This window comes from Curcuma longa, chromosome 17 (genome assembly GCF_044706935.1).
Source record: "Curcuma longa cultivar G26 ecotype Majalengka, Jawa Barat chromosome 17, ITB_CL_G26_1.1, whole genome shotgun sequence".
Lineage (NCBI taxonomy): Eukaryota > Viridiplantae > Streptophyta > Magnoliopsida > Zingiberales > Zingiberaceae > Curcuma > Curcuma longa.
In genome coordinates, this window is record NC_133877.1 from 3,954,541 (window position 1) to 3,979,365 (window position 24,825).

The 24,825-nt window shown below is 36.2% G+C and overlaps 1 protein-coding gene, 1 long non-coding RNA gene, 1 other non-coding gene and 1 pseudogene across 3 annotated transcripts; 2 read left to right on the forward strand and 2 right to left on the reverse strand.

Annotated features, from left to right (window-relative positions):
- The first annotated feature begins 202 nt into the window (after nucleotides 1–202).
- Nucleotides 203–17,362, forward strand: LOC141811547 (uncharacterized; annotated as a pseudogene).
- Nucleotides 17,363–18,741: 1,379 nt separating this feature from the next.
- TRNAS-GCU (transfer RNA serine (anticodon GCU)) lies at nucleotides 18,742–18,829 on the forward strand. Its single transcript has one exon. It is a non-coding gene; the product is annotated as a tRNA-Ser (tRNA).
- A 2,037-nt stretch (nucleotides 18,830–20,866) lies between these two features.
- LOC141848214 (uncharacterized) lies at nucleotides 20,867–21,489 on the reverse strand. The gene is made up of 4 exons (XR_012603501.1): nucleotides 21,344–21,489; nucleotides 21,197–21,268; nucleotides 21,029–21,124; nucleotides 20,867–20,938 (listed from the first exon to the last, which is right to left on the reverse strand). It is a non-coding gene; the product is annotated as an uncharacterized LOC141848214 (long non-coding RNA).
- A 968-nt stretch (nucleotides 21,490–22,457) lies between these two features.
- On the reverse strand, nucleotides 22,458–24,754 carry LOC141848215 (G-type lectin S-receptor-like serine/threonine-protein kinase SD2-5). Its single transcript, XM_074736276.1, has 6 exons — nucleotides 24,666–24,754; nucleotides 24,513–24,584; nucleotides 24,343–24,438; nucleotides 24,179–24,250; nucleotides 23,403–23,982; nucleotides 22,458–23,293 (listed from the first exon to the last, which is right to left on the reverse strand). Exons 1-6 carry the CDS (start codon nucleotides 24,709–24,711, stop codon nucleotides 22,609–22,611), a joined length of 1,551 nt encoding a protein of 516 aa, XP_074592377.1. The 5' UTR covers nucleotides 24,712–24,754; the 3' UTR covers nucleotides 22,458–22,608.
- Between the last annotated feature and the right edge of the window lie 71 nt (nucleotides 24,755–24,825).

A 24,825-nucleotide genomic window follows, 5' to 3' on the forward strand; every position in this document is an offset into this window, starting at 1 on the left:
AGGTTGTGAAGTCAGCATGAAGGGGAGTCTTCTTACTCTTCATGATAAAGGGGGCAATGTGATTGCAAGATCAACTCGGTCACGAAATCGCTTGTACAAGGTTATCATGGAGAGAGCAGAGACGAAGTGTCTGCAACTCGACTCTTCTTAGGACAAATCAGCAAGGTGGCACGCGAGGCTCGGACATATTGGAAGCGATGCAATGAGGATAATGATGAGCAAGGAACTGGTCGTAGGAATTCCAAGGTTTGAAGTTACAAAGGAGCAGTGCAGTTCTTGTCTCTTCGGAAAGCAAACCCGAAAGTCGTTCCCTCAAGCAACTACATTCAGAGCATCACAAGTACTTGAACTTGTACACGGAGATCTCTGTGGACCTATCTCCCCTCCGACTGCAGGAGGCAACAGGTACATCTTTGTGCTTATTGACGATAATTCACGGTATATGTGGACAATTCTGTTGAAGGAAAAGGGAGAGGCTTTCGATAAGTTCAGGAGCTTTAAAGTGAAAGTTGAGCAAGAAACAGGAGCTTTCATCAAAACTCTCAGAACTGATAGAGGTGGCGAGTTCACCTCTCGTGAGTTTCAAAGTTTCTGCGAAGAATCCGGAATCAGTAGGCACCTAACTGCGCCTTACTCCCCTCAACAAAACGGAGTCGTTGAGAGGAGAAACAGAACATTGATGGGAATGACGCGAAGTCTTATGAAGCATATGAAGATTCCGAGTTTTCTATGGGGAGAAGCTGTAAGACACGCCACATACCTCATTAATCGAACGTCCACCAGAACTCTTGTCGACCAAACGCCATATGAAGCACTGAAAAGAAGAAACCGTGTGTTCCAGCGGATGATTTACTAGGGTAGAAGCCCTAGAGCAAGAAAATATTGCATTGAAGAATCGACTCTCCATATTAGAGCAAGAATTTCAAGAGTCTTGCCAAACCTAGTTGAGATACGAGGAAATTGAGTGAGAAATGCGAGGATTCATGGTTCGCATGAGTCAAATGCCGGAGCCGCCGTATGACTTTGACTCTCAAGAGACTCAAAACCCTCACAACCATCAGGATCCTGATCAATAGCTGCATCAGAGATATGCTAACATTTTTAACTTTTCTTTTTTATTTAATTATCACTCATGAACATGCAAATTAAATTTATTAATTTTCATAATAGATACATATCCTTGTTTTATTACTAACTTATCTTATTATATTTTTTATAGGATTCAATACTGCTAGTTGGATATTTTAGATATTTCATAGGTTGTAATTGTATTGAGATATTTGATATATTATCATTATATTCTATGTTATCAATGTATTCAGATATTTGATATTTGTGTTTGTATTATGATTTAATTAGTTTAACATGAGATATTTCATATATTGAATGTATTCATTTGTTATATTTGATATGTTGTGATTAGATTGATTTAAGATATTGAATTTGTTAAGTTGTTGTATTGGTTTAACTTGTATCGTGATTAGAAAGATATTGAATTTGGTAAGTTGTTGGATCAATTTGTGATTGTAGTGTTGTTTATTGAAGTTGTTGGATTGTATGTATTGTCAAAATTAGCACTTGTGATGGTTTATGATTATTTATGAAAACGTAAATAGGTAACTACGATAACTGAAAGAAGTTGTAAAATTTTACTTGCTATTAGTGATAGAATTTTTAAATGTTCATTGCTAATTAACAACGGAAATTTAAATCGTCGCTAAAGTTAGCGACGACACATCCGTCACTATATCAGAGACAGAAAAATACATTCCATTTACAGTTTTAGCGATGGATTAAAATTTTTATCTCTAAGATTAGCGATGAACATTATATATTCCGTCGCTAATTAATAATGAAAATTAAATTCTGTTACTAAATGGCGTCAACGATCAAATTTTTGGAGACGAGAAAAATCAATCGCCAATCAGTCGCTAAAGCTTGTTAGCGATGGAAAATTTCGTCGCTAATACTGATTATTTTTGTAGTGAAGTATTGAATGCTCTTTGAGCCAAAGTTTGCAATGGCCTAGCTACAACTATCAAATACAATCTAGCTAATTTGAGCTTAGAACTGATCATGATGATTTATAATCCACAGTCTGACAAAACTAACTTATCTATACTATTAAGCTAATAGATTTTGATTAATATTAAGTTTACTTAGATAGATATAAGATAGAAGAGAAGAAAAATGAAATGAAGATATCATTCAAATAAAATGGAAAATAGAAATGAAATGAAGAGATTGTTTAAATAAAATAGAGAAGAGAAAGGAATTTATTTTAATCTAATTCCTCTATTTTATTTTTTTCCAAAATCACCAGAACTAAAGGAAAGTGAAATTTAAACATCCAATAAATATAAGTTGAACATATTAATTATTTATGCTCAATCCCATCCAAATAGAAGAGAATAACATAGAGAAGGAATAAAATATTATAGGCAAGGGTCGAATTTTGGCGAAGCCGAGGCAATGTCCTCCTCCGTCATGGCCAACTGCAGCTTCCCCGATTTACCTCCTCATAGATGGTCATGGGGCCGATCATGTGGGGCTGCTCGGGTGGCGGATTCCACCTTTTGTTGAAGGGAATAAGATATCATAGTTCTAACAAGAAGTTATATCATATATTGCGATTAACAAAGTAACAATGTATATCAATTATAAAATGCCTTTCTAAATAGTATCTTTGCTAATGAAAATTTCAAATATAATGTTCTTACAAGGAGCGCTTAAATAAGTACTCTTAACTTTTGGAAAATATATTTTGCTTGTAAAACTATCTAACTTAAATACATTAGAAAACCTAGCTCTTTTCTGTATTCCACCTTCATCTATCCTACTCATGGGCACTTCTTTATCAAAGTAATTTGATGCAAGTATATCACCATCAATGGTTCTATTCTTTTCATAATTTCTACTTTTATTTCTAATTTATAATTGATGCAACTAACATTTGTTGTCTATATTTTAAAAACAAGCTAGCATTGCAACCTTAGTTGAAAATGATGAAGATAACTTGTTGAATGTAAGATGTATCAAGACATATTGGATATATTATTAATGCCAATATTTTTTTAAAATAATCTTTGTGTTACATCCCGGGAGATGGTCGTCCGAAAAATTTAGGCAGCATCTCCCATGTAACAATGACATTTCCCTGAATACATATATACAAAAAGCCTACACGACCGCAATCTATACATCACAGATATATAACAGATAAAAATAAGGTCCACACGGTCACAACTACTAAACTAATACATGCAACTAAAATAAAACGTATAAATGACAAGTCCACACAAGACTACAGGAGTTACGCAGCAAAACAGAACGAAATACAAATCCACATAAGTACGAACACAAGTCCGAAATCTAGACACTTACCAAACTTCATAAGTCCATACATACAATCCATATACCAACTACAATAAAATCCATATGAATAAAACCACAATACCACATATCCTGTTGTGAGATAGAATCAACCTGGCAGAACTCTAAGCTTCATGTTCAATCCTATCTGCTACCTGGGGAGCAAATAATACAACCCCAGGGTCTGGGTAGTGAGTATCAGATACTCAGTGAAATACAGGATAGAAGTGCATAACAGGATATATCAATAAGAATAACAGAAGATATACAGTCTCTATAAGTGATACATAAGGAAAGATCAATACTGTATAACAGGTATAAGAATCATGCAAAATCAAGTAGTGCATGTCATGTCATACAATGCAACAATAATATATCAAACAAGTGCAACAGTCACACACAAATATGCAGTAAACAACAATGTAGTAAAATATAACAGCAAATGCATACAAATTGTAACGCCCGAAAAATCTCAAAAATAATTTTAGAAATATTCTATGATTTTTCTAGAATTTTAGAATATTTTTTTAGAATTTTTGGAGTAGCGAAAGTAGCAAAAATAAATAGGAAGAAAAACGTCCAAGGCGAGATTTGAACCCGCAACCTTCAGAAATCTGCAACTTCTAAAATATCTCCAATAACCAAACGGCCCAGCAATCTGTTCCAAAAAAGAAGGAATCAAAATTTACTTATAGGCCAGTTAGGTATAGGAATCACTTAATATAAATAGGAGGCTTAAGGGTTTTGATTATCTTCGAAAACTCTTCCCTCCCCTCTCGCCCAGAACGCCGTCGCCCTCTTTTCTCCTCCCTCTCGGCGCCCCAAACCCGAAGAACGAGGATTCCGTCCCCTAGGATCACAAGGAAGGCTTACGAAAAACTTCTTCTACAAGGACTCTCCTCTCCGTGAGAAGAGCGCGTAGACATAGGAAGATCGCCGAAAAGATTTTCTTTTCTAACGAAAGAATTGTAAGAAAATTAGCGCAGAAAGTAAGTACATCTCTCACCTGCAGTATGAGTAGTTCCGTGGTTATCTTTATTTTTCGATAGCATGATTTTGTAGAGCATGCATAAAGTATTCTTTCCATGGCATCATTTTAAGTTAAAGCATGTGTAAATTTTTCTTTCCAAATTGCATGATATAAGAAGTATAAGAAATGTATATTACTTTTAAGAGGCGGGTATCGGGCCAAAGGTTCGCCCATAATGAATTCCGGGCCAAAGGTTCGCCCATAAGGAAAGGAATTCCAGGCCAAAAGTCGCCTGATAAGATAAGTCCTCTGAGTAGCATTCGGTGGCTAGCTACCCCGAGTCCTATCAGAGATGCGCGCATTGATACTCCGCCAGGGCCCATAAGTATGTTTACTTATTTCCTGTTTAATTACGAAAGAATGCATGAAACGATTTTCGTTGTTTTGTGAGATTAGGTATGTACTTACTAAGCGTTGCTTATAGTTTGCATTCCTCATATTGCAGATAAATAAAAGGAAAAGTTTTAAGAAAGTGGAGGCAGCTGGAAAAGTGTTTGATGTGTGGTGTTGGCGGAACCGCGAAATAAGATCAAAGATTAAGAATTAAATAAATATTTATTTTATGTCCAAGAATTTATATTTATTTCTTTGCTTCCGCATGTTAAACAGAAAAAGAATATTTTATTTGAGTTATGTTATTTAATAAGTAAAGGTTAAGGAAAAATTTAAAGTACGTAACGTCTCCCTATTAGTATAAGAAAGAGGGGGGCGTTACACAAATATGCAACACACATCACATGCAACATGCATGGTCACTGTCTGCACTCGTCATCCCCAATCACTCATCCAGTACAGTGAACTGAGGCACCAAATAAGACATACTGCACAAGCTCTAACAACCACTAATAATAAGTGGGGAGTGGGCAGTGTATCTCAGGAGGACTATCTAGTCAGTCCTAGTCGCACCAACATAGCGCAACAAGTGCTCTCACCCATGTGCCACCACACCACAGTGCAGGTGAGTGCTAGCAACAACAGCCAACAGCGGTTAACAACAACTACTACTAGCATGTAGATGCTATGATGATCAACTCAACATATAATAGCTACAACTACTCAGCATAATCAACATAAGACAAGATAAATCCTCATACATCAGTGATAGGTAAATTGAGATTATACTATCAATGGATAGATCAATCAAAGGTCAACTGGCATGTATCAAGCAACGAGTAACAAGGTGTCAACTAGGTAGTTAGCACAAGTAGCAGAAGTATCAACAGAATAGATAAACAATATACAATAGGTTATACACTAAAATAAAACCTGTAGTGACCAAGTACATGGTACCCACCTGAATCTGATGCCCGTCAACAACAGAACCCCCAGAAAATATAATACTCCGTATATAGCAGGATCACAAATCAATTAAGGTCCTGCAAAAGGAATAAATAACATTCCTAAATACAATGATTAAACTAATCAATCCACACTAAAACCATTCTTAGTTTTTAATCATATTTAACCTAACCTAATTAACCTAATCCGAATCACAACTAATCACATAAATTTAATTAGACCCATTCCATACTTAATCACAACCGGTTCCCACTACATCAGTTCCAAGCCACCATACAAACTTAATCGATTACCCCCAATTCTCAAGCTAAGAACCAATTTGAGTCCAACACACCCAACCAACAGATTCAACATCAATAACCTACACAATCCTTCAACATCGAAACACAACCCGATCCTTCAATCTCATTCTTACCGAACAAAACAACTCCCATACCAGTTCAGAGATTAACCCACACTCCCGGCAAAACCTAATTAGATTCATAAATCTGATTAGATCCATAAAACCCAACTAATCCCTCAGATCAACACCCATTTTCAACAGGGTAAGGCCAACCCCTCACACTGATCAATCCATAACCAAAACCTGTACAAAAATCTAGCTCTAACCATTCCAATAAACATCAACAGATCCAATATGAATCAATAAATCTCGATTGAACAGTTCCAAATCACATTGACAACAACAAAGAACAAGAATCCAATCAATTCGGAAATCTAACCAGCTCAATAAGGAAACTTACCTCTAATCTGTGCCCTAATTCGATTCTTCCTCCGATCCAATCTCGTCGTCACCACCGACCGATCGCTTAGTTTCCCAACCGAATCAATCTGTAAGTTCAAACAAATCCAAAAATTGACACCCAAATCCAAAGATAACCAAGAAATCCAATGAATCCCTAAAAATTTCAGCTCTTACTGATACTTCTCCTCTTCGACTCCATCTCCCCTGCTCCCGTTTGCCCAAATCACCGCCACTCGAAGTTGAGCAGCCACTTCCCCAGCTAAATGTAGTTCAACAATCGAAGCTCTGGTCGTCGGCGACTCAACCTGACCTCGCTTCCAGCTTCGGCCAGCTGCTCTTGCGCATCGGCGAGAAAGAAGATCCGCAGCTTCGTGCGATGGGGAGAAATAGAGAAGACAATCATGAATTAGGGATCTACAGTAACCGGATCTTATTATAGCCTTAATGAGTTAGGTTTTTAAGATCCAATAATCATTAACCCAATAACTTTCCTAATCTTCCCTTAAACCCCAACAATTAAGTTACATTTTATTTAGAAACTACCCCTTAATTTATGGTATTTTACACTTTGTGTGTGTTTAAATAGTTTATGAGTTACATTTTACAAATTTAACTCATTATAAAATCAATAATTTATGTTTACTCAATGTAACCTTTGTTTTATTAGACCAACACATTTTGACGTTTAGCTATATGCTTGGTTAAAGATATGTTTAACTCAGGTGGTTAAGTTAGCACAATGTGTTATATTTATATGATGTGTTAAGTTGGTCAAAATTAATTAGATACTTCATATGAAGTGAAGTCTAAATGAGTTAAAATTGATTAAAAATTGATAGTTGAGAAAGTCCAACATGTCTTGATAAAAGAAAAGTTAGTAAATGTGGAAGTCTATATGTCAAAGTGAACCTAATCTAAGTAAGAAGAAGTCCTAGCAAATCAAAATTGATCTTAATAAGGCAAGAGAAAGTTATGGTAGATTAAAGTTGACCTAATAATAGACAATCGAAGTCTTGGAAGGTCAAGGAAGGTAGGTCAAAATTGATATAAGGTTGAACAAGTGGAAGTCATAACAAATCAAAGTTGACTGCGATTAGATAAATAATGAAGTCTTAACGACAAAGACTTTTGGTTGAGGAAATCCTAAAGGCTAAGTCCTTGGTTAGTGAAATCATGGTAAATTAAGGTTGACCATACTATGTAGAGATGGAAGTTCTGAAGACAAGACTCTTAATGAAGAAAATTCTAGAAGTAAGGACTCTTAGCTAAATGAGGAAGTCTCGAGGGTGTGACTCCTTGGCAAGAAAGTGTAAGTAAGATAGAAATCTATAAATGACATATACTTTAGGGTTTTAGTAGACTTGATTTAGGTAAGGACTTGGTCTTAGAGTTGATTGAAGTTGATAATCTAGTTGACTAAAGGTTGAATTTAATAATTTAATTGATTGATCATTAAGTTGACTAGACAATTGACTTGATTGATTTGTTAACAAATAAAATATTTTCATTTGTAAGTCAGTTGACTAGACAATTATTAAGGTAAACTTAATTGACTAAAAGTTTGAAAGAAAACTAATGCTATAACATGATAAGACTACAATGACCTATAAGTTATAGTAGATCAATATACTAAATGAAAGATTAATCGACTCAAGTATAATTAGATAGTAGATTAGATGCATGTGTAATAAATTTAGATAAAATAATTATGAGATCAATTGATTAAAATAAATTGATAACCCACTAATTAGGGGAAGGGGAATAGTAAGTAATTGTTCAAAATAAAAAATAAAAAAATAAAAAGAGATTTTCATAGTGCACAAGTAATTTAATATGAATGAAAATAAATAACAAGAAATGAGAATAAAGTAGAAAAAGAGAATATTATTCATTTATTATAATTGATATTATATTTATATTTATATTATGTTGTACATCATATCATATATATCATAGTATGGTTATAAGACATTTAAGTAAAGAGCTTTATAGGGCGAACAGCCAGCGGGCTTCTGCCCACCTCCCTCTCTTTCTCCTCCTCCTCTCCGAAACGGGCTTATTTGGACGACCACTCACGTGACAAGTCGCGTGGTGTCGATCGCCGAAGCAGCGCACCCACGCCGGAGTTGAGCTCACGTTCGGTGTGCCCATTAATTGTCATCGCTTTGGAATCATCGCTCACTGCTTACCCCTCCAACTCTCCCTCCCATCCGGCTCGCTCTGTTGTCTCCAAGCAGTGCAGTTACAGTTTGGCCGTCACATCGCACTGGACCCTATCAGATCTTTAGACTTTGTTTCACAGTCCCTTTTTCTAATCAAGATACGTCGGCCCCCCTCTTCCCTCTCCCTGTATTCGGTGCCCATACCGGCGTACTTTTCCTACGCTAAATTCGAAAATAAAGTACGCAATATACCCTGATTCCCACTCGCCCATCAATTGGACTACTTTCCTCTTTCTGACAGCAGACGTGCCGAAATCAATGAGCACCAAGTACCACGCACGCAAGACAAGTATCTGCCCATCGATACGCTCCCATATCAAAGTCCACGTGGATGGCCGATATTACAAGACACGCCAAAGGTCTCGTCAGACCTGTACCTGCTGAGCGGCATAGTTAATGTCGTGCAGGCATGTTGAACGGCTTCATGTTATCCTTCACGTGGCCACGCCTTTGCGTGGCATCTCCTCCTTTGCTTTTCTTCCCTATTATAATCGATTATCTCATCTCATTACCCAAAATGTGACGTAAGACTCCAAACAATTGCATCAAACTTTATTGACCAAAAATAAAAAGTAAAAAAAACACTCCGTTTTCAAATAAACATAAAATTCAAATGAACATCTCATTGAATGTTTTATATCTAAAATATTTTTTTATTCACTCTTCTACTCTACTCTCTGATAAGTTCCACCTCTCACTTCTCTTAATCGCGTCGATTTCCATTATTTTTTTCCGGATCTTTAAGTTATCAATCTGTTAGTCTTCTTGGTTTTCGTTTCCTATTGAACTTGTAGATATCAGAGGTTTATGAGAAGATCAATGATTTTGACCTATAAGAGTTGTATACTTTGGAAGCTGTGTTCAGAGAAAAGGTTTTATTTTTGGATATTTAACACTTTAAATAGGTACAGTTCGTCAAGGGCGATCCGGCTTCCATGTTTTTAGGGGAAGCAAATTCAATCTTATGACCTGACAAAAAGCATTTTTTGATCGCGTGGTGTCGATCGTCGGGGAGCGCGTATTTCCCTCCCTGTTCTCAAACATTGCCCTCGAACGCCGCGAACAAAGTACTGCCGCGGGAACAAGCGAAACTGTACGTCCGCCCATCCAGTCACTCTACTCCTCCTCTCTCTCCTCCTCCTCTCCTCCTCCTCCGCCTTCATCAGCTCCCTCCCTTCCCCGAACGTCGTCACGATATTAAAGAAAAACAGCCTTCTTTGATCACGTGAGTGACGACCACTCACGTGACACTTTTCTCTTTTTACTTGATTTATTTATATTTTTAATTGTCAAATCAATATTTATTGATGATTAAGACTAAAAGTGACAGGATTAAATATGCACGTGGGCTCAAATCTTTTACTTATAAAATTAAAAATCTAATGGAGTAGAATAAAAATATAATACAAAATATAAATTACATTTTATTTATAAAAAAATAAATTTGTGAGAAATAATTACAAATTTGTAAATCAACGAGCAATCTCCACGAATACGAAACAGACAAAATATAATATTAGAATTCGAATCTTAATGAAAATAAATATTCTGTAAATCAAATTTTAAATACACAAGCTGAAGGATAAATCATGAAAAAGACATTAATTGGACAAAATATGAACAACAAAATTATTAAAAAGGGAAAAACATAACTACAAAATTTTGTGGTAGAGATGGATTTGTAGAATTTAATGGAGCAAAGTGTGACTATGAGTATACATGTGAGACACATATAGAAAGGGAATGATGTGTCCTGCTAATGAATTGTCAATTCTCACTAAATACATAGCAACAATTTTTGTTACCCATCTTTTTATTATATATTTTTATTATAAATAAAATCAAAAAAAATTATGAACACCTCTAAAATGTTCACCTCTTTGAAGAAAAGATATTTAACCATTATAAAAATAATAATAATAAATTACTATAATTGATCTCAAGTTCCGATCTCGAGATCCAGACTCGAACTTCATAGCGTTTATATCAAAAGTATTCGATATTTCAATTTTTTGATGCATTAAAATTATAAAATAAATTATATTTGTCCAATGACTCATTAAATTTTTTGATATTTTATTATTTTAGGATATATCAAAAATATCAAAGATATTGATACATTCGATATTTATTGAACCAATAGATACTATATATATCGAAATTTTTAATATTTTGCTCGCCCGTCGTCATTGCTACACGAAAATTAATTAAAATTTACTTAATTAAATAATCTACTGTCTTAATCTTTGCTGTTCATCATTTTTTATTTTTGGGCCAATCTTTAAAATATTGTGTTACGTATTGTCATTTCGATCAATCCAAATCACGATATGTTTTGATTTATATTTTTCGATCATCAAATCATGCATTTATTAAATGAACTATTGATTAAGACTTAAAGAGACAGGTGGGTCTTAAATATTTTACTGATAAAATCAAATATCTAATCAAGTGATTATAGCCATCTAATTCCATAGCTACGAGAGCAAGTTGACTTTTACGATGGAGATTGACGGCCACTATAACTGTGGCATATAGAAAGGGAATGATGCTAATGAATTGCGAATTCTCACTAAATAGATAGCTACCATTTTTGTTAGTCATCTTTTTATTATATACTTTTATTATAAATAACATCTAAAAAGTTCGATCTTCAAAGAAAAAATGTTTAACCATTATAAAAAACAATAAATTACTATAACAAAATCTTTAAGAATGAAAAACACAAAAATTAAAAGACGCGTCTAGGACTTCATCGGACGCCGCCCAAGGTAAGAAGCAGGTTTGGAAGCGACCGCCCAATGTGTCGGCGAAGGCGGGCGCCGCCGTGATTGGGGGAACCGCGTCTTGGCCCGCTCTCTCCGAGTCCGCTAAACCCTCCCCCAAATCATCCTTGTCCGATGCTTTGAAATCTCTTTCTGATGCACCGCTTTCTGCGCCGGCAGTGAGATTTTCCTGATTTTGGTTCAATTGCATAGGGCTCTAATGGCATCGATCTGAGCACCTGTGCATGCTGCTCTGGTAATCTATTTTATGGTCTACCTAAACATAAAATTACCTTTTCCTCCTAATTTTTCTATTATTTTTGGATTTGAAAAATGTTTATTAATGTCACATCTTTGATTTTTTTCAGCGAAAAATCCGGTTCTTTCCTTCTCTCACCCTTTGTGTTTCGTACAAAATGCTGGACGGAATGGTGTTCCTCTCCTGATAATGATGGGCATGTGTGAACTTCTTTCAAGGTTTATAGTACTTCAAGCCTTTCTTTTTACGTGAATATGCTTGTATTTATACTTATATTTAAGCTACGACTTATGGCACACACCGCGCATTGCGCGGTGCATGTACCACCTGCTAGTTATTATTATTATTATTATTATTATTATTATTTATTATTATTTATTATTTATTTTTTATTATTATTATTATTATTATTATTATTATTATTATTATTATTATTATTATTATTATTATTATATTTTCTATATGTAAAAAGAAAACCGGCTTATTTGATCACGTGAGTGACGACCACTCACGTGACAATAGGTTGTGTGATTTTTTCTTGCCAGCATTAGTATTTTCCTCTCTGTTCTCAAATATTGCCCTCAAACGCCGCGACCAAAGTACTGTCGCGGGAACAAGCCGTTGATGGAACAAAGTACTGCCGTCTGATCTGGACCAGTCTTGTGGGGATCTGACTGGTGGCCGGATGTCCGACGCCTGTTCATAATGATGGGACGTCGTCTCCTCGCTTCGCCCTTTTATCTACTGTTCCTTCCACTCTTCCGTCGTCTCCTCGCTTCGCCCTTTTATCTACTGTTCCTTCCACTCTTCCGCCATAAAGGACCGTGCCATCACGTGCTCCTCTCTCTCTCTCTCAATCTATCGCTCTGTTCCTCTTCGTCATACTGTCCCAATGTAGTACCTCTCCCTCCGTATCCACTCGACGTGCTCGCGAGGGGTGGAGTAAGCAGCAGCAGCAGCAGCCATTAGAGCAAGAGCAGGAGCGAGAGCGAGAGCGAGAGCAAGAGTGCAACAGCAGCAGCACAGCTATAGGAAGAAGCTGAAGTGTTAAGTATTGGGAAAAAAAACCCCACTGCCACAGCCCTACCGTAGCCATGCCTCCACCATCCCTCCTCTCTATATCTCTTTCCCTTCTTCTCGTTCATTCTTCCTTCTTCTCTCCTGTTCATCTCCTCTCCCACGGCGTGACAAGAAGAGTGGAGGTCGTACGGACGCGGAGAAGTTAACGTCCAAAATTATTAATTCTAATTTTATTTAATTTAAATTATAATCAATTATTAAATAATATAGTATTACTATCACATCAATTATAAAAATTTAATTATCTTCACCAATCTATTAATAATAAATTTTAATTTTAATTTTAAAAATAAAATTAATAAATTATATTTATTAATTTTATTAAAATAATTATTTTAATTAATTATTTTATTAAAATATATTTAAATTTATTTTAAATTTTAAAAAATAAAATTAATAAATTATTTTATTAAAATATATAAATTTATTTTAAAATTTAAAAATTAAAATTAATAAATTATATTTATTAATTTAATGAATTATTTTAATGAATTATTTTATTAAAAAATATAAATTTATTTTAAATTTTAAAAAATTAAATTAAAAAAATTAAATTTATTAATTTTAACAAATTATTTTATTAAAATAATTATTTTAATGAATTATTTTATTAAAATATATAAATTTATTTTATATTTAAAAATTATTTATTTATTTTTATATATTATCAATTTATTATAATCATTAATAGTATTAATATTAATATTTTATTTTATTTTAAAAATAAATTAAATAATAGTAAATATTATACTGATTAATTTTTATTTTTTAAAATAAATAAATTAAATTAAATAATATTAATATATTTTATATATAATAATTTAAATCAAACGTATTATTATGATTACTTGGTAATCATGCTTAACGTGGAAGGGGTGGACAAAATATGAACAACAAAATTATTAAAAAGGGAAAAACATAACTACAAAAATTTGTGGTAAAGATGGATTTGTAGAATTTAATGGAGCAAAGTGTGACTATGAGTATACATGTGAGACACATATAGAAAGGGAATGATGTGTCCTGCTAATGAATTGTCAATTCTCACTAAATATATAGCAACGATTTTTGTTATCCATCTTTTTATTATATATTTTTATTATAAATAAAATCAAAAAAAAATTATGAACACCTCTAAAATGTTCACCTCTTTGAAGAAAAGATATTTAACCATCATTTATTACTATAACAAAATCTTTAATAATGAAAAACCCTATATATCTAATATGATGGAATCTCTAGATCGATACATGGTGACCGTTGAAATATCACATGACTATACAATAAAAAATAAATCATTAAAAAAGATCAGATAATATTTGAGAGGTGGATAATTGATAAATTTATGTGTTCTCAAGTTTTGATGATAGTCACCTTCAAAATCTAGAACCTAACTTTTGTCCTCGCTCGTCATCAAATGCCAATCTTATCTTGATCTCCGCACTCAATCGGTATCATGCACTGATCTCATATCGATCTCAAGTCTCAATCTCGAATTCCGATCTTAACACTCACTTGACATCATACATCGACGCTATCTCACTCTCGAATCTTGATCTCAAGTTCCGATCTCGAGATCCAGACTCAAACTTCATAGCGTTTATATCAAAAGTATTCGATATTTCAATTTTTTGATGCATTAAAATTATAAAAAAATTATATTTGTCCAATGACTCATTAAATTTTTTGATATTTTATTATTTTAGGATATATCAAAAATATCAAAGATATTGATACATTCGATATCTATTGAACCAATAGATACTATATATATCAAAATTTTTAATATTTTGCTCGCCCGTCGTCATTGCTACACGAAAATTAATTAAAATTTACTTAATTAAATAATCTACTGTCTTAATCTTTGCTTTTCATCATTTTTTATTTTTTGGCCAATCTTTAAAATATTGTGTTACGTATTGTCATTTCAATCAATCCAAATCACGATATGTTTTGATTTATATTTTTCGATCATCAAATCATGCATTTATTAAATGAACTATTGATTAAGACTTAAAGAGACAGGTGGGTCTTAAATATTTTACTGATAAAATCAAATATCTAATCAAGTGATTATAGCCATCTAATTCCATAGCTACGAGAGCAAGTTGACTTTTACGTTGGAGATTGACGGCCACTATAACTGTAGCATATAGAAAGGGAATGATGCTAATGAATTGCGAATTCTCACTAAATAGATAGCTACCATTTTTGTTAGTCATCTTTTTATTATATACTTTTATTATAAATAACATCTAAAAAGTTCGATCTTCAAAGAAAAAATGTTTAACCATTATAAAAAACAATAAATTACTATAACAAAATCTTTAAGAATGAAAAACACAAAAATTAAAAGACGCGTCTAGGACTTCATCGGACGCCGCCCAAGGTAAGAAGCAGGCTTGGAAGCAACCGCCCAATGTGTCGGCGAAGGCGGGCGCCGCCGTGATTGGGGGAACCGCGTCTTGGCCCGCTCTCTCCGAGTCCGCTAAACCCTCCCCCAAATCATCCTTGTCCGATGCTCTGAAATCCCTTTCTGATGCACCGCTTTCTGCGCCGGCAGTGAGATTTTCCTGATTTTGGTTCAATTGCATAGGGCTCTAATGGCATCGATCTGAGCACCTGTGCATGCTGCTCTGGTAATCTATTTTATGGTCTACCTAAACATAAAATTACCTTTTCCTCCTAATTTTTCTATTATTTTTGAATTTGAAAAATGTTTCTTAATGTCACATCTTTGATTTTTTTCAGCGAAAAATCCGGTTCTTTCCTTCTCTCACCCTTTGTGTTTCGTACAAAATGCTGCAACGGAATGGTGTTCCTCTCCTGATAATGATGGGCATGTGTGAACTTCTTTCAAAGTTTATAGTCCTTCAAGCCTTTCTTTTTACGTGAACATGCTTGTATTTATACTTATATTTAAGCTACTACTTATGGCACGCACCGCGCAACGCGCGGTGCATGTACCACCTGCTAGTACACTTAAAACGGGCTTATTTGGACGACCACTCACGTGACAAGTCGCGTGGTGTCGATCGCCGGGGAGCGCCTATTTCCCTCCCTGTTCTCAAACATCCGTTTCCGCCGCCTCTACTCCTCCTCCTCCGTCTTCTCCTTCGTTTGCCTAATCTTCTGCATCACCGGAGTCCTCTTCGGCGTATTCTCCGTCACGAGACCCTCCGGAGAGTGCCCCGATGTGAAGCCTAGGTCGGTCTCCGTCGTGTGGGATCGCAGCGGCGCCGGTGGCGGAGGTTTACACGACGTCGGAGCGTCGAAGCGGCACAAGGTGATGGCTTTCGTTGGGATCCAGACGGGGTTTGGATCAGTCGGCCGGAGGGAAGCTATCAGGCAGGCGTGGTTGCCCTCCGATCGTCGAGGTCTTCTCCGGTTCGTCTTTAATCTCGATCTCGTCGTATCGGACTCTTCGTTTGTCTCATTCTCTTCTCCATTGTCTGTTGATTTTTGTACCACAAAGTTTCGGCTTTGATAGTATCTTGTGATCTCTAATTGGATGGATTTCGTAATTAACCGGATTGGCGTTGAATCGTGGCCCTATTTCTGAGTCTCAGTAATGCATGCTGCAGTTTGGAAGAAGCGACTGGCTTGGCTTTCAGATTTGTTATAGGAAAGACCAAAGGTAAATCAAAAATGGCAACCCTTCAAAAGGAGGTGAATGTGTACGATGATTTCATGCTTATAGATATTGAAGAAGAGTACACCAATCTTCCACACAAAACGTATGAAATGCCACTACATAAGTGTTTTGGAGTGCTCTTCTCTTGGTTTGTCCAAACTCTCATCTGATTTTTGTTGTAGATTAGCTTTCTTCAAAACTGCATTTGCACTTTATGATTCTGATTTCTATGTGAAAGCCAATGATGACATATATTTGAGGCCAGGTAACATGTATTTGAGAAATTGTCATTTCTTTCTTTAGAACTGCTTTAGTCTATATGTTCATTGCATTGTTCAGATCGTCTTTCTTTGCTTTTGGCAAAATAACGACCGTATACTCGAACATATCTTGGATGCATGAAGAACGGTCCTGTGGTAACTGACCGTAACATGAAATGGTTAGTATTTTCTGTATATTTAATGATAACATACAGATCTGCTGCATGATGATGAGAAAAAAGATTATGACTAAAGAAATTTAGTGATATTTGAGGATTTATTTTACTGCTTTTTGGGAATCAAGTTAGATTAAATATTTGATTTTATAAGTAAAATATTCAAGGCCAACGCGATCCTGTTCCTTTAATCCTCTGTTTACTTTGTATGGATGGAACTAAAAATTATAAAAAAATTTCATCGTGAAATTCGTTTCTCTTTATTTCGTAATAAAAGATGGATTCTTTTCTCCTCTTGCTTAATCAACAGACGAAATAAAAAATTTATCCGTCGATGATTTTTTTTCTAACAAATATAAATTCCCATATATGATCAGTTTATTATAAGCTAAGAGCGAAATAAGTATACAATTTTAGAGCAGGTAGTAGGTTAACACACTCCAATACAGTGGAAATTAATGTTCATTAAAGCTAATTAATGTATTTAGTTTTTATGTTCATTATCTTTTCTAGGGATTAGCTTATTGTCCTCCCTCTAAACGTTTTGTTGGTCTGGAACTTAATTTGGTTTTAAATTTATTTTCATTAGTAAAATGTGGCTAGGGGTTATAGTCGACGTTGGTTGATTATTTTTAACGTCTCTAATTCAAAACTGAACATGAAATTTTTATTTCATTCGGCTCCTTTATGGAAGATTGATGTATTCATAGAGCCTTTCTGTTTGAATGTATCCAAAACTATTTGCTTACTAGATGATCCCTCTAGAGGAGAGGGATTATATGAAATCCGTCTAGTCTAGTTACTTCGTTCTCTATTTTTACTGGCAGGATCCTGAGGAAAAGAATTTCGTTTCCACCGAGCTGAAACAATATGCGATGCGGATGGTTCTAGTAAACCAAAACCACTCTCTTCCAGCTTGTTTGGCTTCAATTTCCCTTTTACAACACCAAAATAGAAGATCTAGTTACGATTGGAACTAAACTTTTGTATCTTCATCCATGGATCCTTAGTCATACTTATTCGATTGGAAGACTGGATCCAGTTCAAAAAAATTATGTTTCACGACTACATAATCCATTTTTATTTTTAATAAATAAAAATGAATTTCTAATAGGACTTTGGATACAAATCGTGAGAATGTATGTTCTTCCTCAAATATGCTATTGAGAGGTAAAGGATTAAACCTTTTTAAGAAATAAAGTTTTTGATCGGAGTATGAAAAAAACGGAGATACCCCTTCCCTTAACTATTTAAGTTTTTAATACGCAATCAAGATAGGATCCAAATTATGGTGTTGACGCATATTTAGTCCTGTTAGCCAGGGACTTAAAAGGGTAAAGGGCACAAAGCTTTTAAAATTTTCGAATTTTTAAAATAACATACATAAATTTCAATAAGACTATATATATCCTTGTTTTGTTGGATTGCTAGTATTTTCGGATTGAAGGGGTCATTGAAGCTAGACAAAAAGAGGTACGTACTGGCCTGGCCGGTACTTAACTAAGACCCGGCCTCGGCCGGGGGAATAAATCTTTCGTACAAAATCAAAGAAGTAAGGTATTCTTTCTATTGTATTGTAGATACTTGTTTCGAATCATTATCTAAATGTAATTCCTGATCAAATTCGTTCTTTATTTACTCTGAACTTACTTATTTTATATTAATGAAAAATAGGAAATTCCTAATATAAAATTTTATAATTGCATTTTATTTAATTATAAAATAATAATTTATAATATAATATTATATTAATATATATGTAATAGTAATATATATTAATATATTAATTCATAATATATTCATAATATATGAAATATGAAAATAAAATAAAGAAAATATTGAATTCTCCGTAATTTCTTTAATTTAAATTATTTCGATTTTCTTTTCCGTTTAGAGTTTGGAGAGATGGCTGAGTGGACTAAAGCGTCGGATTGCTAATCCGTTGTACGAATTATTCGTACCGAGGGTTCGAATCCCTCTTTCTCCGCTCGCTCTGATTACTCGACCTGCTTGATACTTTCGATTTAGAAACAAAGAATATCACTACTGTGTAAACAAAGAGTTTAAGACTAAGCATTACACAACCTCCAAAATAATCTTATTTTCGAAAAAGGGAATAGATTACCTATTTTTCTTATGGAGTTAGTGGACACATGGGGAGGTTGGACAGACTGTTTTGGCGCTTAGAGATGCAGGATTTTCCAATTCTGGACAACTAAAGGATATGGGTATTCTCGTAGAGTATTGAGACTTCTGTTTCATAGTAAACAGGTTAAGATGTATTTTCTGATACTTTTTACTGCTAGCAAATTGATATAGAAAGGTGACTTTAAAGTCTTTGAAGGAACGAATGGAAGAGGTAAGAAGACATTTGAACCATCTTTGAGTGGAGCCTGAAAGGGTATTCAAGAAGACTTGACATTTTACTCTGTCTATATATCGGTGTAATAAGGAAGTATTTTCAAAACGACACAAGTGATTTTCGGAATCTGAGGATCCCATGTACTCACCCAGCTATAATTGTCGAAAGTGAGGGGGTAGTTCCTGTTCAAGGACTTCTCTAGAGAAAGGGGTCTCTTCAATATCCTCCTCAGAGAGGATAAGAGCTTTCCCTCTATGGTTGTGCAAGGGTACCTCTCTAGGCCGAGATTCATGTGAGTCCTCTTGTGAAGCGGCTACGTCTCTGTGGATTGAAATCATCATTGGGGAAGCTCCGACGATGAGTGGTAAAGCTTGACTTACCGTATGAACTCCAGCCAATGGAGGGGGATCCTAGCAGCTTGGGGTTGTGAAGGTTTTTGCCGTTGTAATGCCTCTTGCACTGCCCAATGGATCAACTGATCAAGATCCTCAGGTGTCATGGTTATCACGTCGTCGTGATTCCTTTCCTTGACTAAGTCGCGGTTGTCGGTAGTTCTTCTAGTATTAACTATCACGACATCTTAGCTCAGTATTTCCACAGACGACCCCAATTGTTTCCTGCTAGATATCATGGATGGTCAAGCCACAAGTCAATGAACGATCCAACGTGCACAACCTCCAGAAGACCCCGTTGGAGAAAGTAAAGAGAACCTGAAATACACTTCAGTAGGAGGTTAGATTGGTGTTGAGAAGTTCCGGTAGACCACTTCAACGCTCAAGTTAAGATTATTCGAAAGAAGAGATGACTATCAAAGAAGGAGAAGCTGAAGAAAAGAAAAATCTCCCCTAGACGTACCTCTTCTAGGGTTTATACAACCATCAAGAAGCATCTCCACATCAACGGGAGTGACATCATTTTGGAAGTGTACGAGAAGACCATATATGACAGCCATTGATTGCTTCCATTTTTTTTTTTTTTGCATTTGATCACCTCCTAACTGCTCTTTTATTCTTAAGCTGCCACATATTTTGGGAATATTCGCAAACCTGTATATGAGTTACGAAGGACAAAATCATACTTAGGATATGGAGCGGACTTGATATGGAGTAGGGCTAGAGGTGTGTAAAATTGAGATATGAGTCAAAGTAAGGATGACCTCTAAGATCGAAATGACATCTGAGGACGTACGAGATAGTGTCTGAGATCGAGATGGTGTTTGAGGCAAATATAACATTTGGGCTCATCCAAGCTCTACCAGAGCGGAACCATCTTTCTTTTGGGCTATTTTAACTTAGGATGTTAAATCAATATAAGTCTAAGTCTGGACCTTCGTATGACCTTTGATTTTCAGAACGTGATTTATAAAGATGTTACCACATCACACATCGCATACCACTTAGCAATTGCTTTATGATAATTCTCTTATAAATAAAATATATTTGAAAAATATTTACATAGATATAATATTTTTTATCTGAACAACAAGATACTCAAATATGAGATTATTTCTCACTTTGAGCAAAAAAAACCCCTTAAATATACCGTTATACTATGTCGAAGCTTTAATGTAAAGTCTTTTAAATTTGATTTTATACCAAATAAAATATTGCGTTTAACAAATTAAACAAATATCAGAAATGATCGATTGATATTGTTTCTGACCTGTAATAGGGACGAAGGGAGGTATATTCCATAATACCACACCAAGGATTAGCGCACAGAAAATTACAGCAACTGCAAGAATAATCACAGGATTTGATTCATCAGTATTGCATTAATTAGAGAAGTGGCCAATGTATACAAAGAAAACAGCACAATTCTTACAGGCGATGATTACGGCAATGATTTGGGGCCGAGATTGTTTGTCGAAATGCTTGTAGAGCCATACTAATTCCACGAGTAACACACAGAGAAGTAAGGCTACTGCAAGTAAACGTGAGAATTAACTTGGTAGGAGTAAGAGACAAAGGCAGGAGAGGTAGTGTTTCTTACCGGCGGCGATCAGAAAGGCTGGTGACGTCGTCGTCGTGGCTGCAATGATTAGCAAGCCGATGACTGTACTTACTGGGCAAGATCAAGCGTGGGATTCAATCAGCGGATTGAGTTAACGAAACGAAGAGAATGAGAGATGTTTCTTACCGGTGAGGATTCCGATAAAGATTTGGAAGGGCAGAAGTAATTTCATGATTCTGATCCAACTGTTCTGGAGAGGCGACGAGAGTAACGGGATAAGAATTGGAGAGAAGAGGAACGCAAGTCAAGTAAACGATAGTTGATTAAATGGCAAGAGCATCTGCAACGCAGAAGAGTTATAATACCTAAAAAACTTTAAATAAAAAGCATGTGGGTAAATTTTCTCACCCCTGCCACATGAGTTCATGTGATCACTCCTCCGTCATGTGTGTCATGTGGTGAGAGAATAAAAAGGTGTTATTTAACACTAGCGTTGGAGATAATATCGAGCTTGGGTCCCCCTAGTTATTGTCGATAATCTATCACTGTCCGACTCGGTTTGTGATCTGAACTAGCTGTCAACCAGAAAATATCGAACATGTCTCCCCTTAGTTATCGTCGTCATTGTGGTTGACTGGTTGTTCTGGAGTGGCAAGGACTAAGGAGAAAATTCAACCAGTTGCTCTTCTAAAACTAGCTTTTGCAATCGCTTAGACCTGCTCTTTTTAATTCTTTCTTTTCTCTCATTTCATATGAAAACAAGTTCATCTCCCAAGCTCCATTTAGGAAAATAAAAAAGAACATTTTCTTTTTCGGAATCGACAGCATTTCAGAGGAAAGAGAGCTTAGAATTCCTTTCCACTTGACCATTATTTGACACATTCTGGTCGTCACTTAATCTGCATCTCATTTATGTCTACTTGATATTTGAATCAAAATTATAATATTAAAATACTCTATCCGTCCAAAATATATAAACATTGCAATAGAAGCATTCATTCAATTCATTTATGCTTGTATCAATTTTTTCTGATCCATTAGGGAATGGCACCAAGATGGAAGATTTTGAAGGCCAAGTCCATGAGACACGAATTGATAACATTAGGCTTCAAGTCATGATCATCGATTTATATATCAAAACGTAAGAGGAGTTTTTGTGTGGCCATGAGAGAAAAGGTTTGAGGTTTAGAAGACTACAAATGATTCTCACCATATTTATTGAGTAGCAGTGGAAGTTTCAAGTCAGAAATGCTCTGATAAGTTAGAGACAACGAGAATGATATATGACAAAAGTGTTTATTTGGTTCTGATTGATATGATATTGCACAGTGTCTCTTCATTAGCCAAATCTACTTACAGCAGAAATCTAGAAATGAAAATCTTACACCAACCCATATGAACCTGAACATTATCAGTTCCATAAAAGAAGAAGAAGAAGAAGAGGATTAGCTTCAAACTGGAAGTAAACTTTGAAGGTCATTACTATTACTGATTCCTCCTCTCAAATCACTATCAGGCACGTCTGAAACATACAAGTCAGTGAAAGGATTCGGCGGTGGCTCGATCTCTATCTGTCCCTCCAGCATCTGCACCACCTTGCCCATCGACGGCCTCGCCTCCGCGCTGTACTGGACGCACCATAGCGCCACCTTGCACATCCTCACCGCTCTCTCCCTCCCCGCCTTCTGCTCAATCCCACAAGACTCCAAGACCTCTCCCAGCATCCCACTATCCCATTTCTTGTACACCAGCTTGGGAAACCATTTATGCTCGCTCTCCGCCGCGCGGCAATCGAAGTTCTTCCTCCTTCCCACCATCTCAAACAGAAGCATCCCGAAGCTGTACACGTCGCACTTGTAGGTGACCGGAGAAGAGGGCACCCACATCTCCGGCGCCGCGTACCCCGGCGTGCCCCTCATTCCGGTCATGCTCATGTGGGTGTACTCCCTGCTCATCAGCTTGGCCAACCCGAAGTCCGCCACTTTCGGGTTGAAGTTGGCGTCGAGGAGGATGTTTCCTGGCTTGATGTCGTAGTGGATGATCCGCTGCTGGCACTCCTCGTGCAGGTACCGGATTCCTTTCGCCGCGCCGATGGCGATCTCATTCAGCCTCCCGAACTCTATCACCTTGCGGCCACTACAATGGCATAAAGGAAAATGGTTGATAAAATTATTAATAGAAATTATACATTTAATATCTTAACCAACTATTGAATGAGATGATAAATTTTATCATTAAAACTCACTTTTCTCGTAGCGTGTCGACGTCGTCCTTGTGGAACAAGTACTTGTCGAGGGAGCCGTTTTCCATGTACTCGTACACCTGCGCGATCAGGGTGTCGTCGTAGCAGAAGCCGTAGAGGCGGACGAGGTTGATGTGTTGGGTGCCGGCGATGGTGCCCACCTCCGCCATGAACTGCTCCTCCATTCTCCTGTCAATGATTCCGACGAGGACTTTGACGGCGATGGGTTTTTGGTCGGGGAGCTCGCCCTTGTAGACTGATCCGAACGCGCCGGAGCCCAATTTGACGGTGAAATTGTGCGTGAACTCTGCGAGCTGTTGAGGCAAAAAGCGGATTGGCCTTTCTTCCGCTAACTTGTTAAGAAAATTCTCTATCGTCGTCGTCCTCAGCGGCTCATTGGGGAGTGCTCTTCTAGCAATTGTTCGTGGTATTCTCTTCGTCCTCATCGGCATATTGGCGAATGCTCTTCTAGCAACTGTTCGTGGTATTGTGTCGAATTTGGTTGGATACTGAGATTTTCTTATGGGGTACCACTTGAGGACGGCTGTAACCACACTAAACACCACGAACAGAACCACAGCTACTGCAGAATAATCAACCCAGGCATAGACGTGAGATAATCAAAATTGATTTACTCTGCTTAAACATGATTTCTTCACTTTTCATGATCGTCGTTATAGGTTTCGACGATGTTTGTGATTTCACTCGAATCGTGCACACTGATTATATTTTGTGTTTAACAAACAAATTAATATTATTCGGTGTCGATTGTTGTTTACCGACAGTGGGGATGGCGAGAGGTATCTTCCATATTATCACGCTAAGGATTAGCCAACAGAAAATTACAGCTACTGCAAGAACAAACACAGTATTTGATTCATCAGTATTGCATTAATTAGAGAAGTGGCCAATATATATATAAAGCAAACATCACAATTCTTACAGGCGATGATTACGGCAGTGATTTGGGGCCGAAGTTTGCTCGACTTTTTGTAGAGCCATATTAACTTAACGAATAACACACAGAGAACTATGGCAACTGCAAGTAAACGTGAGTATTAGCTAGCATGGAAGGAGTAAGAGATTAAAGGAAGGAGAGGTACTGTTTCTTACAGGTGGTTATCTTCAAGGCTGGGACCTGTTCCGTTGTGAATGCGATGATTGGCAAGCAGATAAGTGTAGTTGCTGAGCAAGATCAAGCGTGGGAAATTCTATCAGCGGAATAAGTTAACTAAGTGAAGAGAAGGAGAGATCGATGTTTCTTACTGGTGACGAATCCGATGAAGATTCGGAAGGGCGAAACTGGTTTCATGACTCTGATCTGCTAGAGATGAGAAAAGGAATGGAGAAGCTACGAGTATCGGGATCAAAACCGGAACGTAAGTCAAAGTCAACGATAGTTTTCCAAACACGTGGAGCAGAAGCC